Below are 17,761 nucleotides of genomic sequence, written 5' to 3' on the forward strand. Positions count from 1 at the left end.
CACTGTGGAGGAGGAAGAGGCCGTGCAGCCAGACTCCTCAGAGGAAGCTCCAACCTCTGAGGGTGCAGCGTCAGCAGAAGTAAGCGCACCCAGCACCAGCGCAGACACTCACACCTCGGGGGGACCTTTGGGACATAGAGTAGTGTTGTCACCTGGTGTTTCACAGCTGACAAGTGAGCCTCAGCAGATTCTGGAGACAGGGACAGCAGTGGAGAGTCCTCGTCGGAGGGCGCAGGGCTCTGCCAGCTCCGCTCAGCTGCGCTGCATCTCGACCCTCTGCCTCTGGGTCCATCCGCAAGAGAAGAGGTGATGGATCTCCATGCACAGATGCAGGAGTCTCTGGCAGGTTTTGTCTCCAGGGTCGCTGCGAGTGTGGAGCGAATGGAGGAGTCCATAGCGACCATGAGCAGAGCCTTTGTGGAGTCATTGGTGCATGAACGCAGCACCATGGAAAGGTTGGCAACCTCCATGGAGGAGATAACTCGCCAGCATACGGAAAACATGGTGAGTGCTCATAAGAGAATGACATCTCTTGAGGAGCGTTGGCCATCTGTTGAACAGAGAAACCAGATCTTCATGGAAGTCCTTCTGAGTAGGACTGCCAGTGCAGAAACGGGTCCCACTGGCCCCCTAAAGCGCAGCAAGGTGCTTTCAAGCCACTTCCAATCGCTGGCCCCTTCTGGCTTGTGCAGCTTCAGGTGAGTGAGCAGCAGCCTGGTGCTCCTGGTAATCATCCTGCTGTTCCTGGTTCTGCTGCTGCCACCTCTGCTGTTGGAGATCCTCTAATGCCAGGAAGGGAAGGTGCCAAAGGCCTCCCATGCTTCTAGCAGATGCCTCAGTTGAGGAGGTCCTGAGTTAGGGTGGTGAGAGGGGCTTCCCAGGAGCTCACACTGAAGAAGTGTGTGAGGCTCCAACTTTCTGCAGCTGCTCCTAAGGCTTCAAATAGTTCCCCCAAGCCTTGATCAACAAGGTCCTGCAGCCTGCAAATGCTGCCTCTTTAAATATCTTCAGCCCTCAGCGACCTGCTGCTGCAAGCAAGCAAGCCAGCTGTTTTCACGCCAGCTCTCATCGGCGGGGTTCCCCGCAGGCGGGTTTCAGGTGGGGAAAGCCCCAAAGTCGCAACGGCACGGGAAAATCCACTTCAACAAGCAGATAATTGTTTGTTAGTGCTCCGACGACCAGTCCCGCCAGCGGCGGGTGGGACTGAAGCGGGGCGCGCGGAAACGGCAGTCCGAAAGTCGGACGGGGCGGGGAATCAGGCGGGGGGTCCCGACCCGCTTTTTCCGCGATTTTCGGACCACGGCCGCATGAAAAGCCGCCCGACAGCTGCCCGAAAATCGGGGCCAAGGTGTTCGGCGCCTTCCCGGATATTTCTCCTCCATTTTGTATGGTCTTGGGCCAGGGATTCCCAGGTGTCGATGGGGATGTTACACTTTTTCAAGGAGGCTTTGAGGGTGTCCTTGAAGCATTTCCTCTGCCCACCTGGGGCTCTCTTGCCGTGCCAGAGCTCCGAGTAGAGCGCTTGTTTTGGGAGTCTCGTATCAGGCATGCGGACAATGTGACCCGTCCATCGGAGCTGATCGAGCGTGGTCAAAGCTTCGATGCTGGGGATGCTGGCCTGAGCAAGAACACTGATGTTGGTGCGCCTATCCTGCCAATGGATTTGCAGGATCTTGCGGAGGCAGCATTGGTGGTACCTCTCCAGTGCTTTGAGGTGCCTGCTGTACATGGTCCATGTCTCTGAGGCATACAGGAGGGTGGGTATCACTGCTGCCCTGTAAACCATGAGCTTGGTGCTGGGTTTGAGGTCCTGGTATTCAAACACTCTCTTCCTCAGGCGACCGAAGGCAGCACTGGCACACTGAAGGCGGTGTTGGACTTCGTCGTCGACATCTGCCCTTGTTGACAATAGGCTCCCGAGGTATGGAAAGTGGTCCACGTTGTCCGAGGCCTTGTCGTGGATTTTGATAATCGGGGGGCAGCACTGTGTGGCGGGGGCAGGTTGGTAGAGGACCTTTGTCTTACGGATGTTTAATGTAAGGCCCATGCACTCGTACGCTTCGGTGAAGGTGTTGACGATGGTTTGGAGTTCAGCACGTGGCGAGCGAAACGCTGGGGCGTTCAAAAATCGAGAACGGGTCCTGCGAGACACGCAGATCCCTGATTTAAATAAACTGCTTCTGCCTTTTAACGGTCCCGCGAGTGCTCCTGACGCCAGCAAACACCACCGTATCTAATATGGCAGGCGGCGTGTTTCCGGCTGGAAATATGCGCGTACACGCGTCCCGCCGCCATATTGGAGGCTCAAGGGGCTGATGAGAGGCCATTTTAACCATAGTTCACAGGAGAACATAATTTTGTTGATCCAAAGAACTATAAAGGAATTTGGAAATTCTGTGCCGAGAATGAAGCTCTGCTTAATTTGTGTTGTCCAGGAACAGCAAGGGAACACTTCCTGTTTAGGTACAGCATAGCACAAATCTCCCTCTACTTGCTTCAAAAACTGAGAACATAAGAACTAGGAGCAGGAGTAGGTCATTCGGCCCCTCGAGCCTGCTCCGCCGTTCAGTAAGATCATGGCAGATCATCGACCTCAACTCCACTTTCCCGCCCGATCTCCTATTGTCTTGATTCCCCTCGAGTCCAAAAACCTATCGATCTCCGCCTTGAATATACTCAAAGACTCGGCGTTCACAGCCCTCTGGGGCAGAGAATTCCAAAGATTCACAACCCTCTGAGTGAAGAAATTCCTCCTCATCTCAGTCTTAAATGGCCGACCCCTTATCCTGAGGCTATGCCCCCTAGTTCTAGACTCTCCAGCCAGGGGAAACAACCTCTCAGCATCTACCCTGTCAATCCCCCTCAGAATCTTGTATGTTTCAATGAGATCACCTCTCATTCTTCTAAACTCCAGAGAGTATCGGCCCATTCTACACAATCTCTCCTCATAGGACAACCCTCTCATCCCAGGAAAATGCCCCCTTATCACCCCCTTGGAAGAGCGTTCCTTACTGTACCCGTGTGAATTTTCCATTTACCCATGCCAGTCGCTATTACGGCCTCGCTAAGGGTCAGCACATCCACGTTGTAGAATGCTTGTCAGCTGCAGTTGTAGTTGGTGTGCCCGCCGTGGCTCAGTGGGCAGCACCCTTGCCTCTGAGTCAGAAGGTCGTGGGTTCACGTTCCACTCCAGAGACTTGAGCAGAAAAAATCTACGCTGACACTCCCAGTGGAGTGCTACACTGTTGGAGGTGTCGGCTTTCAGATGAGACAATGGCCCAGAAATTAGGTTCGGGGGCTTGCCGCGCGTGCAAGCCCCCGATGTGCACTCACCCGGCGCGCCGACAGCTGAAGCCTGGGACTGCTTGGAATTCCTGTCACTGGCCCGGTTCAGCTGTCGGCGCGCTGTGCTTGCCTGATCCGGCGTAGTTAGTTCGATGTGCTGGCTGGGATCAGGTGAGCACTGGGCAGCCAATCAGGGAGGGGAAATTGCATTCATGAGTTTGATAGTAAGAACTGTCAAACTCATGAAAAGTACGGGCGCCCAAAAGCCTAGTTTAACTTTAAATAAAATTTTAAAAAACATCCCAATAATTAAATAAACTATAAATAACTTTAAAAAACTATTTTAAACAATTAATCAAATTTTTGAAAAAATAATTTTTTAAGAAATCGGGTCTAAAAATAAACTTACCTTACTGTAAAGTCCTTAAAAACAATAAAGCTGTGGAAAAAATGTTATCATTTTAAATAATAGACCACTTACCTTCAAGAATCAAGTCCTTACGCCTCCTTTTTATATGTCTAAAAAGTTCAGGCCCTTACACACGGGCAAACCTGTCAAAAAGAAGGAAGTTCAACGCGTGCGCGCAGAGTCCTGCGCGCACGCGTTGGACCTCTGAACCCCTTGGAGGAAATGCCGGTTTCCCGCGCATGCGCTGTGCATGCTGAAATCTGGCACTTCCAACGGGCCCACGCGTGAGTACCCCGTCCGTACTCACGCGTTGGGACCGGAATTACTGGGCCATTAAGTCGAGGCCCCGTCTGCTCTCTCAGGTGGACGTGAAAAGGGCACTATTTCGGAAAAGAGCAGGGGAGTTCTCCCCGGTGTCCTGGGCCAATATTTACCCCTCAATCAACATAACAAAAACAGATGATCCGGTCATTATCACATTGCTGTTTGTGGGAGCTTGCTGTGCGCAAATTGGTTGCTGCGTTTCCCACATCACAACAGTGACTACACTTCAAAAATTACTTCAATTGGCTGTAAAGCACTTTGGGACGTCCAGTGGCCGTGACAATTTTTCTTTCTTTTTTCTTGCTTACGGTGTTACTGCTCTACAGCACCGTATTGTTTTGGGATATTCGTCGACCCAAGGCCAGGGTACTGACAGTGCAGGAGAAACGGAAATTAGAGAAGGAGCTTCAAAATCCTGAAGGGGTACCCGACACTTTTAAGCATCTAGATCTCTACTGGAAACCTATGCATAAGGTACCGTGAATGTATTTAAGTTGGAAATGAAGACATGACCTCTGTAAACTGCACGACTGAATTCTACTTTCCGCTTTAAAATTCTTCGCATTGTGTCAGACGGGCTCAGTGAGTAGCACTCTGTCATCTCGGAGTCAGAAGGCTGTGGGTTCAAGTCCCATTCCATAGGACTTGAGAACAAAATTCCAGGCTGACGCTCCCAGTGCCAGTCCCGAGGGAGAGCTGCACTGTCGGAGGTGCTGTCTTTCAGATGAGACGTTAAAACGAGGCCCCGTCTGTCTGACCCTCTCAGGTGGATGTAAAGGATCCCACGGGCACTATTTCGAACACTAGCAGGGGAGTTCTCCCCGGTGTCCTGGCCAATATTTATCCCGCAACCAACAACATTTAAACAGATTATCTGGTCATTAACACATTGGGTTTGTGGGATCTTGCTGCAGCTGCCGCATTTCCTACATTACAACAGTGACTACGCTTCAAAGATTATCCTGGGGTCACAAAATTAATTGCCTTCCTTTTCCTTTACCAATGTAGTGAAGAAACATTCATCAGATTTTCACTTATTATCAGCTATTGGCTGTAGATGGTACAAATCCACAGTGTCACCTAAGCACCAACTCTTGTGATGTTACTCCAGTCCGACAGGCCAGTGACACCTCTTCAATGTTATAAAGTGTGGTCTTCTGCGTAGAGTAAGTAGGCCATTCTCCCACGTGCAGCACAGGCAGATGCGCAGTGAAGCTCCCTCTACTTGGTCCAACAGGTTGCCTCAGCCCCAAGCTGAAAAATAGCAACCCCAATGTCACATTTCCCCACTCACCCTGTGCCTTTCCAAGCAGTGATAATTCCAATTTAAACAAAGAAAGACAGACTTGCATTTCTCTAGCGCCTTTCACAACCTCAGGACATCCCAAAGTGCTTTACAGCCAACGAAGTTCTATTTGAAGTGGAGTCACTGTTGTAAGGTAGGAAACGCAGCAGCCAATTTGCACACAGCAAGCTCCCACAAACATCAATGTGATAATGATCAGATAATCTGTCTTAGTGATGTTGATTGATAAATATTGACCCAGGAGACCGGGGATAACTCTCCTGCCCTTCTTCGAAATAGTGGCCATAGATCCTTTACATCCACCTGAGAGAGCAGACGGGGCCTCGGTTTAATGTCTCATCCGAAAGACGGCGCCTCCGACTGTGCAACGCTCCCTCAGCACTGCACTGGAGTGTCAGCCTAGATTTTTGTGCTCAAGTCTCTGGAGTGGGACTTGAACCCACAACCTTCTGACCCAGAAGCGGGTGTGCTACCCACATTTTTTTTAAATTATATTATTTATTGAATATTAAGAACATTTACAACATCGTCATCATTCCATTGTATTTATCCATTTATCCAAATCCATTCTGCCGCTCTGCACAGCCATTCCGCCACCACATTTTAACATCAAAACCTGAAGTTTAATTGGTCTCCCATAACATATATTAATCGATTGTACTTTAAAAAGTGATCGTAAAATACTATCTTTAAATTCCTTTCTGAATGAAACATCCACAGAGCCTTATAATGATCTTTCAGCTTATATTTAAAATACTCTTTAAGATTGATTTTCCTCCCCTTAGAAAAACAGAGCATTCCTTCTTTGCACAATCACGAATCTAGCCAAACTGAACATTAAATTAATTGCCGCTCCGCTAGACTCAGGCAGACTCTCCTGCAATCCCCATCTCAAAATTGAGTCCCACAGGATTCCCATTCTCGCTGTTCGGTCCCCACCCAGCAAAAAAGCTTCACACAACTGTCGAACATAGTACTTAAAGTCATTTAACTGCAGGCATAACACCAGTAAATGGGACAGAGTCTCATCCCGTGTCCCACACACTGGGCAAGTTGCCCCCTCCACTCGTCCAATCTTACATAAGACCGTCATGGTAAAAATCCGGTTATGAGCCAATGTGAAATCCAGTTCAATCCATTCTGGACATTTAAAATTCGCCCACACTCCCTTCCAAATCCTGTTGAAGTCTAGCTGTGGGTATATACTCTGCCAAAACTCCTGACCAGCAGGTGTCTTGAATCTCCATTCTCTAAATACCTCATAGAAATCTCGAGTATTACAGTTGTCAAATTGGACCAACTCTCCCCCTTTCTCCAGCAGAAAGCTTGGAAAAGCAGGATGCATTTTACTTCCTTTGGAGATTTCCGCATTTATTTCTTCCATCCAATCCTGTGGCATTGCCCTCACAATCTTCTCATACATGATTCCTATTGCTTTTTCCTCTACCTCCTGATCCTCCTCCCACACCATGTCCCTCACTATCGCTTCCGGCAATCAACCTGGAATTACGTCACATAATACATCTTTCACAGATATAATACCAGCTTTTATAAAAGCTTGATTAAATAAAACCTCTCCTTCAATGTTGACCCACCTGTTCAAAAATAAGGGCTGTTCTAAAAGTTCCTCAGCCCCCTTGGGCATAAACTGCACACTTTTTAAAAATTGGGTCCAAGTCTCTACAACCCCCTTATAAAACCTAGGGAGAGGTTTAATCGATTTCAAAAACATATTATTGTATTCCATATACAATATCCCCTGCCCTCCTATCCCACTTCATTTAAAAAGTGCTCAAAACAACTCTTCCAAAAACTTGTATTTGACTTCTGAAGAAATCTCTTCACCCATTTGATTCTAAAGGATTTTTTCTTCAAATCAGTATCTGGAAAATTGAGTCCTCCCTGATTTCTCCGTCCAATGATGGTATTGTAAGCAACCAAGGCTGGTTTCCCTTCCCATAAAAACCTCACACAAGCCTCTTGGATGGACTTTTCCGCCCACTCAGGAATATCCTCCACCGTCAATAAGTACCATAGCTTAGATAGCAGGAGAGCAGACACCAGTGTTGCTCTTCCTTGCACTTTCAACCACCTTCTTTCCCATCTTCCCAAAATCTTTTTAATTTTCATAACATTTGGTTCCCAATTTAATCGATCTACTTCATCCCTGTCTTTCTTGCACCCCATATGCACCCCCAGAACTTCCAAAACCTCCACCACCTTAAAGGGACTTTCCTCCAACCATTCCCCCCTACCCCTTCCTGCAACCAGGTATTGGGACTTACTATAATTCACTCTGGCTCCTGAAGCTCTACAATATTCCTCCACTACATCCATAGCTTTCCTCACTGACTTCCCATTTCTCAATGTTCAGGTTGTGTCATCTGCATATTGGTGTATCATCGATACCAGCCCAGAACCGGGAACCACAATCCCAACTACACCTTGTTTCTTTCGCATCATGTAACCTAATGGTTCTGCTACCAATGTGTACAACCTCCTCTCGGCCATTCACCGTCACCTCGAACCCAACATTCGGCTTTGGTCGGTAGGCAAAGCAGTTTCCCTCGCCGCAGTCCTCATGTACCACTTGGATAATATCCCAGGCTCGTATCTCCTTATCCTCACACTGAACTACCACCGTGTTTTCTTTTCCAAACCTCCTGGGGTCCTGGCCCAAATCTTTGGGCCTTTTTTCCTCCCTTCCCCCAGCATTTTCTCCGCTGATTAAATCCATCCTGGGAATAATGTCCTCTGAGGGGCCCGGCACTCCGGGCCCCTGGCTGCTGTTTATGGACCAAAAAGGCCCTAAAACCTGAAAAAAAACCGAAAAACCCACCACCAACTTTTTTACAAGCTCACTCCAACTCCCTGCAGCAATCAGGCAACCAGCAGCACCTGCTCACTCCTAGCCCCTCCCATCTAGAGAGTGCTACCCACTGAGTCACAGCTGGAGAAAGAGCAGGGGGAGTGGGATGAATTGGAGAGCTCAACCAAAGAGCCAGTACAGGCACAATGGACTGAATGGCCTCCTTCTGTGCTGTATCATTCTATTATTCTATTCTTTTCTTCCCCCACATCTCCAACAGGTGACGTTACCTAAGATTTCAACCAATGGGGAATATAGCCCTATGAAACTTAGCATGAGGGAGAAATGCTCAGAAAGGATCCATGGTAAATACACTTGCATCTCGTACCTTCTATTTACAACAAGATCAGAATTCGACACAGGAATAAGATTTCTCAAAGCACATTTTGTTTCAAGGAATATTTCTAGTTGTTAGATCTAATAATTGAGTCTGTCATTTCCTCAATTAAATCAAGGGAATTTCCCAGCACTAGTCATGTACAAATCTATCTATCTATATCTATATATATATAAAAATAGCTCTTTTGTCTGTCTGTCTGTCCTTCTGTCTGTCTGTCTGTCTGTCCTCTATACACTCAAAAGTTATAGAGCGTACCTACACATGTGTTACATCAAAAGAAAGCTTACGATTCCGGAATGGTCATAAGCGTATTTACTTTTTGGTCAGACAAAAATTGTGCCGACGGTATACAAAAAATGCTCAAAATTCCGCTCATTATCCGCTCATTAGCATCGAGTGACGTGAAGGTTGACCAATCGTACAGTCGAGCGACGCGACGGTCGACCAATCGCTGCGTCACGGGGGCGGGTTCATTGCGCGTGCGGGTGGGCCATCCTAGAGTCGAGTGACGTGACGATTGACCAATCCTACAGTTCAGTGACCTGACGGTTGACCAATCGGTGCATGTGTGGGCGGGCCTAATCCTTCTGAGCTGAGGTGAGTGGCCGCCATCTTGATTCCTAAGTTGATTTTTTTTCCCCCACTTTCTGTACACAATTAAATAGTTTTAAAAAAAAGTAAATTAATTTCTGAAGACTTTTTGTAAGCTGATTAATTTTCCTATCTTTCACCCTTTTTTGGTGCCCGGGGACTCGGGCTTTCCCCCCCCTCTACTAGGCCACAGGCCCAGCCGCAATCGGCGGTCTAAGGCCCGCTCAGGCCTGTAGTGTATGTAACCGTCTACCTTTAAGAGACTATTGTATGTAACCGTTCATCTTTAAGAGAACTATTTTAGGTGTGGCACTACTTGTTTGGCTTCTGTATACGATAATACCGACGGTGACCACACCGGTATATAAGTGCTGTGGCATGATTTATAGGGCAGATTCGCCCTGACCTTCGAATAGTAAAGTCCTGTTGTATGTTACTCCTGAAGTCTGTGTCGTAATTAACTGCACAACCCACAGACTTTACAGTGGCGACGAGTCCGATCGTACTCTGCGGCAACAATATTTTCAAGCAACGAAAGAGTGTCGAAAAGAGGCAACCGCCCTCGTCATTCGGCTGGGAGAAAACTCAAGGCTGCAGCAATAGAAAGGAGGAAGACTTTAGCGACAAAAACTTCCATCAGCAACAGGCACTGACTGTCCCTTCTGCCACGGTGACTGTGAGTAAGGGAAAGTGAAAAGAATAGCCGGAGGATAAGGGCTGGGCACTCGACCACGGTCGAGGGGGAAAAGGAGCCGGAAAAAAAAAAGTCGGGTCCAACGGCGTCGTGAGAGACCGCGACCGGCGGGAAAAGCCGGGCGGTGACCGAAGCCACGAAGCGCTGCGACCGGGAGCGTAGGCGCGGGAAGAGAGAAACTCAGCCGCAGCTGGGGAGAGAAGCACCGGACTGCGAGAGGGCTGGGAGGCGCGATTGGGGTCCGAGCGAGCGGGAGAGGCAGAGCCGACCAAGAGAGACTGCGCGAGAGCCAGTCCAGCGGCTGAACTGTCCTCCGTCAATGGGGTGTAACCAGCGCCGGTAGAGCCGAGCGAGCGGGAGAGAGGCAGAGCCGAGCAAGGGGAACTGTGCGAGAGCCAGTCCAGCGGCTGAACTGTCCTCCGTCAACGGGGTGTACCCAGCGCCGGTAGAGCCGAGCGAGCGGGAGAGAGACAGAGCCGAGCAAGGGGAACTGTGCGAGAGCCAGCCCAGCGGCTGAACCTGTTCGCCGTCAACGGGGTACCCAGAGCCAGTCGCCCTGCCATAAAATTAAAAAAAAAGGGAAAGCCTTGAAGCCGACGCGCAGGCTGTGAACCTGAAAGCCAGCGGCCGTCGCCCGTGGGGGAAAGTGTACCCCTCCCGCCAGGGAAGAAACGCGGGAAGCCGCCATTAGGCGGGGAAGAAGACAGAAGCGGGAAACCGCCATTGAAGTGGGCGGGGAGAGAAGATAAGAGCGGGAAACCGCCATTTTCGCGGGAAAACCGCCATCTTAGAAAATAAAAGAAATAATAATTTAAAGAAATACTTGTGTTGTTCCCAAAGAGAGGAAGATGCCTAAGCGTGGTAACATCAACGATTTTAATTCGGAGATAGAAGACTGGGCCACGTACGTGGAACGCATTGAGATCTATTGTGAGGCCAACAAAATAGAAGACGACGACAAAGCTATAACCTTGCTAAACTCGATGGGCGCAAAGACATACGGGCTCTTGAAGCATCTACTATCACCAGCTAAACCGGCGGATCAGACTTTCGATGAGATAGTGGCTGTTCTGAAGGATCACTTGAACCCCACACCGTTGATGTTGGCTGAACGATTCAAATTCTATGCGAGAACGCAACGGAAAGACGAAAGCAACGCGGAATACTTGGTCGAACTGCGTAGACTAGCGAAATACTGCCAGTTTGAAGGGAATCTGACAGAGGCATTGCGAGACAAGTTCGTATGCGGACTGTCCAAGGAAGGGACGTAAAAGCGACTACTCGAAGAGAACGACCTTACACTTGACAGGGCTGTCCTTATAGCAGCATCGCACGAAGCCGCAGCGAAAGGAACTGCGGAAATGCAGCTAAAGGCAGCGGCACTCGGTGTGGACCAAATTACCTCGAGTATAACAAAATGCTATCGCTGTGGGAAGACAACACGATCAGAACCAATGCTGGTTTAAGAACCAGGAATGTAGGAAATGTGACAAACTGGGTCACATCACTAAGGTATGCCGGTCAGGGAAGAAGACCAACAACCAAAGGAAGCCATCACAGGAAAAGTACAACAAGGTACACAAGGTGGCTGAGAAGAGTTCAGACGAACAGAATTCAGACTCAGACCCAAATGGCCAGGAGCTGGGTAGTCTGAGAATTCATAATGTGAGTAAGGAAGCTGACCTACAAACTATCTGGGTCATGCTAAAAATAGCTGGAGTCCAAGTGAAAATGGAGTTGGACACTGGATCAGCTGTATCAGTCATAAATCGAAGGGATTACCACAGGCTATTCTCACATATACCCTTAAGAGATACCAAGTTCGTATTGCAGACATACACGGGGCATAAAGTATACCCCATGGGAAAGATAAGAGTCAAGGTGAGAGATAGGGGTAAAGAACACCCAAGAATGAACTTATACGTACTACCTGAGGGAGGACCACCACTTCTAGGACGGGAGCGGATCAAGAAAATAGACATGGAATGGCACTACCTACAAGCAATGACGAGTGAGGACTCGGTGCAGACAAGCAGCTCAGACTCTGAGCCGGAAGACGATAAGTCCAGCCCAAGTATGAAAAACAAGGTTAACATGAACTCACTGACTAAGGTTGGAAAAACGATGGCGTGTATAAAGACAGAGAATTCTGAGTCTGTTCAAGTTACAGACATATGCATTACGGAGGAACACCGGGCTCGAACTCAACGTTATCTCAAAGTACGACAACAATTAGAACAATTGAGTTACCGTCTCGTACAAGAGATGAAAACAATGAAAAAGTTCTATGACACCGAATGGGAGAGTCTGGAAAGACAACAGAACCTGCTGGCTCAAGCAGAGAGCGACCATAGAGCCATCGTGACCAATTACCGATCACATCTCCCTTATGATGTTCAGGAGTTAGAATATTTGCATGATCTAGAGATACAGCATAAAGGCAAACCACGCTACACTGAGGATTTTGTCCTGCAATTGGAGACGGAGCTAGTGCAGGCAAGGTTAAGAGAAGCTGAATCGCAATGTGCACTTAAAGAGATGCAGAAAAAAATCTTGGACATAGAAAAGAGAAACGCTTCTTTACCTGATGAGAATAATGTGGCCATGTTGCAAGAGGAGCTTATAGGGGCGAAACTGAAAGAAGCTAAGCAAAGGATGTTGGAACTTGAAACACAGAACCAAATCAGCAGTAACCAGCTATGTCGAGCAGAGAAGGAGTGCAATGGTCTACAGGAGAAGGTGCAATATCTCTCAGCCCAGAATAAGGGACTACTCACTCAGTTAAATGAAAGTAAAGGGAAAATGGCTGAGATAGACTGCAAGAATAAAGAAGATTTGATGGCAGTGAGACTTCGAGAGGCAGATAGCATAGCAGCCTTGGCTGAACTCCAACAGAAAATTGCGAAAGAAGCAAATGAAGAGGAATCTTCAGGAAGCCAGGATTTTATTCCAGTTCTTCTCTACGACTCCTTACAAGCAGAGTGTGAGAAGTTGAAAGAACAGTATGAACAGGCCCAGGCTATAATTCTGGAGGGGGTTAACTCGGCAACCTCCGAAAAGCTAGTTTCAGTAGAAGCATATGAGCAACTAAAGGTTGAACATGAGCAAGAAGTCCAAAGGCTGCAGGAAATTCTTGATGAGCTCAAGGCCAAGACAGACTCATCGGTAGAAGTTCCATCCATAGATGAGAAATTAGAGGTGAAAGACATGGCAGAACATGAAAGACAAGATGTCCAAGAACTCATAAAAATATTGAAGGAAACCCAAGACAAATATGAGGCGGCAATGACTGAGGTTCAACAACTTGAAGAACAGATTCAACTGGGAATCCTTTCAGTGGAAGAAAAGGAAACTGTAAGAAACACAGAGACTGTAAGAATGGCCCCTGAACATGAGCTAGAGAGCATCAAGGCGCAACTTCTCCGAGCGCTGAAAGCCAAAGTACAAGAGGAAAAGAAGGTGAAAGCATTGGAGGAAAAGGTGGATGAAATAGAGAAGACTCTGATCCACAGTGTTCCCGTGGAAGAGTTAATGGTCAGCCAACTCCTTCATATGCTGAAGGACAAGACTCTGCAATGGGAACAATCTGAACACGAGCTTCAATCTTCAAAGGGAAGGAGTTCGGAGCTCTCAAAAGTTATGGAAATAGCTGAGGTTGCAACACAGATTTTACAGGGATGCCAAAAGTACGCTGAATCACGTCTATGTGAACAACAGAATGTTGAAACAGCTGCTCCAGTAGAAAGATTGAATAGCCCGATCAATCAATCCCCGATGGAAGGGGAAGTGTTGAAATCACAAATGAGGTCCTTAGTGAAGGATTTGCAGGAAACCCAGGAAGAGCGGGATGACTATGAACGCATGAAGAAGTCCCTTCAGGAAAGGTGTCTAGGGAGGGAACAACAGTCGGCTAACGTCCAGTTGGGTAAGGAAGAAGTAGCAGGCCCTCTCGCTAGACTAGCTCAGGATGACACCGAATATTACCATGACCTGTTGAGTGACACGGAATATTACGAGGACTTGGTCTGCCCAGCTTGTGATGAAAACTCCCAACGTGCAGAAATCAGGATGAAGCACTTAAAGTCTAAGGAACATAGGGAGATGGTGGCGCTACAGCTGGCAGCTGAGAAGGGAGCCCCGAGAGTCTCCAAGAAGCAAAAAAGGAAAAGCCGAAGCCGAAGAGGATAACCATCTAAATCATTATCACTTCTAATGGGAAAGTAGGGAAAAATTACTAAGGCAGTCCAGCTGTTTGTAAAAGTCAGCACTGCTGGTTCAGCAGGACGGAAGTTCAAGCTGTTACGTCAAGGGAAAGACTATTGGATGAGTCACTCTAGCAATGTGAACCGGCTACACCACAGAGATGTTGTTCGGACCGAGTCAAGACCAGAGACTGAATCTGTGAACTGTTCCCACAGAGACTGAACCTGTGAACTGTTTTCCGCAGAGACTATATCTGTAAATTGTTTTACATGAAGTTGAATATATGTTATGTTTAATGGGGAATACGTATGTTGTAAGCTAAAAAGGGAGGCCTGTAGTGTATGTAACCGTCTACCTTTAAGAGACTATTGTATGTAGCCGTTCATCTTTAAGAGAACTATTTTAGGTGTGGCACTACTTGTTTGGCTTCTGTATACGGTAATACCGACGGTGACCACACCGGTATATAAGTGCTGTGGCATGATTTATAGGGCAGATTCGCCCTGACCTTCGAATAGTAAAGTCCTGTTGTATGTTACTCCTGAAGTCTGTGTCGTAATTAACTGCACAACCCACAGACTTTACAAGGCCCCGTCCCGGGGCTCGGGAGGGCGGAGGGTTTTCTATAAACGAAGTGACTGCTGCCAACGACTGGAAGCTGCGGTGAGTGACTGGTGCCAACGACTAGAAGCTGATATCGATGTTTCTACTTCTCCCCCACAGAGCCCGCTCCATTGAGCGGCGGCGTCTCGCTCTCTCTTCCCGCGCGGCGCGCAGGCCCAGCCGCAATCGGCGGTCTTGAAGCCGGCTCGGGCGGGGGGGGCGATGCTCGGGAGGGCGGGGTGGGGGGCGGTGCTCGGGAGGGCAGGGCTGGCCAGGGCTTGGGAGGGCGGGGCTCAGGAGGGCAGGGGGCGGGGCTCGGGAGGGCGGGGGGAAGGGTTACCCCCGGCAACCGGGCCTGGCCCTCTCTCACAGCCTCAAGCCGGCTCACGCCCGGTCCCGGCTTCATTTGCGGCCGCGGGCCGGGGACTCACCCTCTCTCTCTCCTTCCCTCTGTCTCTCTCTCCTCCCCCTTCCCTCTCCCCCCTCCCTCTGTCTCTCTCTCCTCCCCCTCCCCTCTCCCCCCTTCCCTCTCCCTCTCTCTCTCCCAATGCCTCATCCTCTCTCTCTCCCCCTCTCCCCCCTGCCTCATCCTCTCTCCCCCTCCTGCCTCATCCTCTCTCCCCCTCTCTCTCTCTCCCCCTCCCTCCCCCTCTCCCCCCTCCCCCTCTCCCCCTCGCTCCCCCTCTCCCCCCTCGCTCCCCCTCCCTCCTCGCTCCCCCTCCCTCCCCTCGCTCCCCCTCCCTCCCCTCGCTCCCCCTCCCTCCCCTCTCTTCCCCTCTCTCTCCTCCCCCCCCTCTCTCTCCTCCCCCCCTCTCTCCCCCCTGCCTCACCCTCTCTCTCTGCCCCAAGCGGCAGCGGCCGGCCGTCAACCACGTGGCCCTCTAAACTGCCCTGGCAACGCCGGGCCCCCCCCAGCTGGTATCTATATATGTTTGTCTGTCTGTCTGTCCGCTATACACTCAAACGTTATAGAGCGTACCTACACATGTGTTATATCAAAAGAAAGCTGATGATCAGGGGAGTGTCATAGGTGTATTTACTTTTTGGTCAGACAAAAATTGTTCGGACAGTATACAAAAAACGTTCAAAATTCCGCTCATTAGTGGTTGACCAATCCTACCGCTCATTAGCGTTGAGTGACGTGATGGTTGACCAATCCTACAGTTCAGTCACCTGATGGTTGACCAATCAGTGTGTCATGGGCGAGACCTAATCCTGCAGCCTCCCGAAACTTCGCCGCCATTTTTTCCCCTGCTTTTACCAGCTGCGGCGGCCTGCCGGAGCGGGAGGTGAGTTCGGGTCAATCGGGCCAATGGGGTCACTCGGGCTGGGCCTCACAACTGCTCAGCATGAGACACAGAGCGGGGGAGCGGCAGCGGCCGGCCATCAACCGCGCGGCCCTCTAAACTGCCCTGGCAACGCTAGGCCCCCCCCAGCTAGTATTTGTATAAACCAGGATATTTTTGGGATGGTTATGTACATTTATAATTTGTAGTTGAGTGCTGAATGTGACAATAATTTTACAGTAACTTTCCAGTGTTAGCCCTGGCTCAGTGGGCAGCACCCTCGCTTCTGAGTCAGAAGGTTATGGGTTCAAGTCCCCACTCCAGAGACTCGAGCACAAAAATCTAGGCTGACACTCCAGTGCAGTGCTGAGGGAGTGCTGCACTGTCAGAGGGGCAGTACTGAGGGAGCACCGCACTGCCGGAGGGGCAGTACTGAGGGAGCGCCGCACTGTCGGAGGGGCAGTACTGAGGGAGCGCTGCACTGTCAGAGTGGCAGTATTGAGGGAGTGCTGCACTGTCGGAGGTAAATTCTTTCAGGTGAGACGTTAAACTGAGACCCTGTCTGCTCTCTCATGCGGATGGAAACGATCCCATGGCACTATTTTGAAGAAGAGCAGGGGAGTTCTCCCCAGTGTCCTGGGGCCAATATTTATCCCTCAACCAACATCACTAAATCAGTTTAATCTGGTCATTATCACATTGCTGCTTGTGGGAGCTTGCTGTGCGCAAATTGGCTGCCGCGTTTCCTACATTACAACAGTGACTACACTTTAAAAAAGTACTTAATTGGCTGTAAAGCACTTTGGGATGTCCAGTGGTCGTAAAAGGCGCTATAGAAATGCAAGTCTTTCTTTTATGACCTTTTACTGAGAGTTCATGACCCTTTACTGAGAGTTCATGACCCTTTACTGAGAGTTCATGACCCTTTACTGAGAGGTCATGATCCTTTACTGAGAGATCATCCTTTGCTGAGAGTTCATGACCCTTTACTGAGAGTTCATAACCTTTTACTGAGAGTTCATGACCCTTTGCTGAGAGGTCATGACCTTTTACTGAGAGTTCAGGACCCTTTACTGAGAGTTCAGGACCCTTTACTGAGAGTTCATTGTCCTTTACTGAGAGTTCATGATCCTTTACTGAGAGATCATCCTTTGCTGAGAGGTCATGACCTTTTACTGAGAGTTCACGACCCTTTACTGAGAGTTCATGACCCTTTACTGAGAGTTCACGATTCTTTACTGAGAGTTAATGACCTTTTACTGAGAGTTCATGACCCTTTACTGAGAGAGTTCAGCACCAATGTTCCCTCTAATTTTTTGGGGGGCCGCGTAGCCCATTCAAAAATCCGTGCATGCGTGGTTTTTACAATTAAAAGCCGGTGAGTCGGTGAGCCAGCTGCACGGGAGCTTCAGAGCGCTGTGCTGCCCGCAGCCGGCCCACCGGCTTAAAGGGAACATTGTTCATCCCCCTTTACTGAGAGTTGAAAACATTACTGTGATCGGCAGCTGGTGTCGCACAATGTAATTTCCCCCGTAACAGCACTGCCCTTGGCCAATCCATCCCAGTACAGCGTCTCCATCCTAAAAATAAACTCCTCACTTCAACAAAATATGGTCTCTGCCCTGAATAACTCCACTCTAACCCTAAATCAAATCCTTCCTCTCTCCTGCAAACTTTAATCATAAGCCTAAATCTGGTTTCTGTTGGTGTAATCGCCAACACGTAAACTAAAGGAGCCAAAGATATAAGATAGTCATTAATAAATTCCAATAGTGAATTCAGGAGAAACTTTTTACCCAGAGAGTGGTGAGACTGTGGAACTCACCACCACAGGGAGTAGTTGAGGCGAAT

General features: G+C 49.0%; 1 protein-coding gene across 1 annotated transcript in view; it reads left to right on the top strand.

Moving 5' to 3' along the window:
* Nucleotides 1-17,761, top strand: part of dnai3 (dynein axonemal intermediate chain 3) — a 207,328-nt gene that overhangs the window by 149,158 nt on the left and 40,409 nt on the right. Inside the window, exons 15-16 of the mRNA XM_085983542.1 lie at nt 4,345-4,492; nt 8,414-8,498. Coding sequence (XP_085839668.1) covers nt 4,345-4,492; nt 8,414-8,498 — 233 coding nt within the window. The remainder of the gene's footprint in view (nt 1-4,344; nt 4,493-8,413; nt 8,499-17,761) is intronic.

Source organism: Somniosus microcephalus, chromosome 3 (genome assembly GCF_052327205.1).
Source record: "Somniosus microcephalus isolate GS21.2 chromosome 3, FLI_Smic_1.0, whole genome shotgun sequence".
Lineage (NCBI taxonomy): Eukaryota > Metazoa > Chordata > Chondrichthyes > Squaliformes > Somniosidae > Somniosus > Somniosus microcephalus.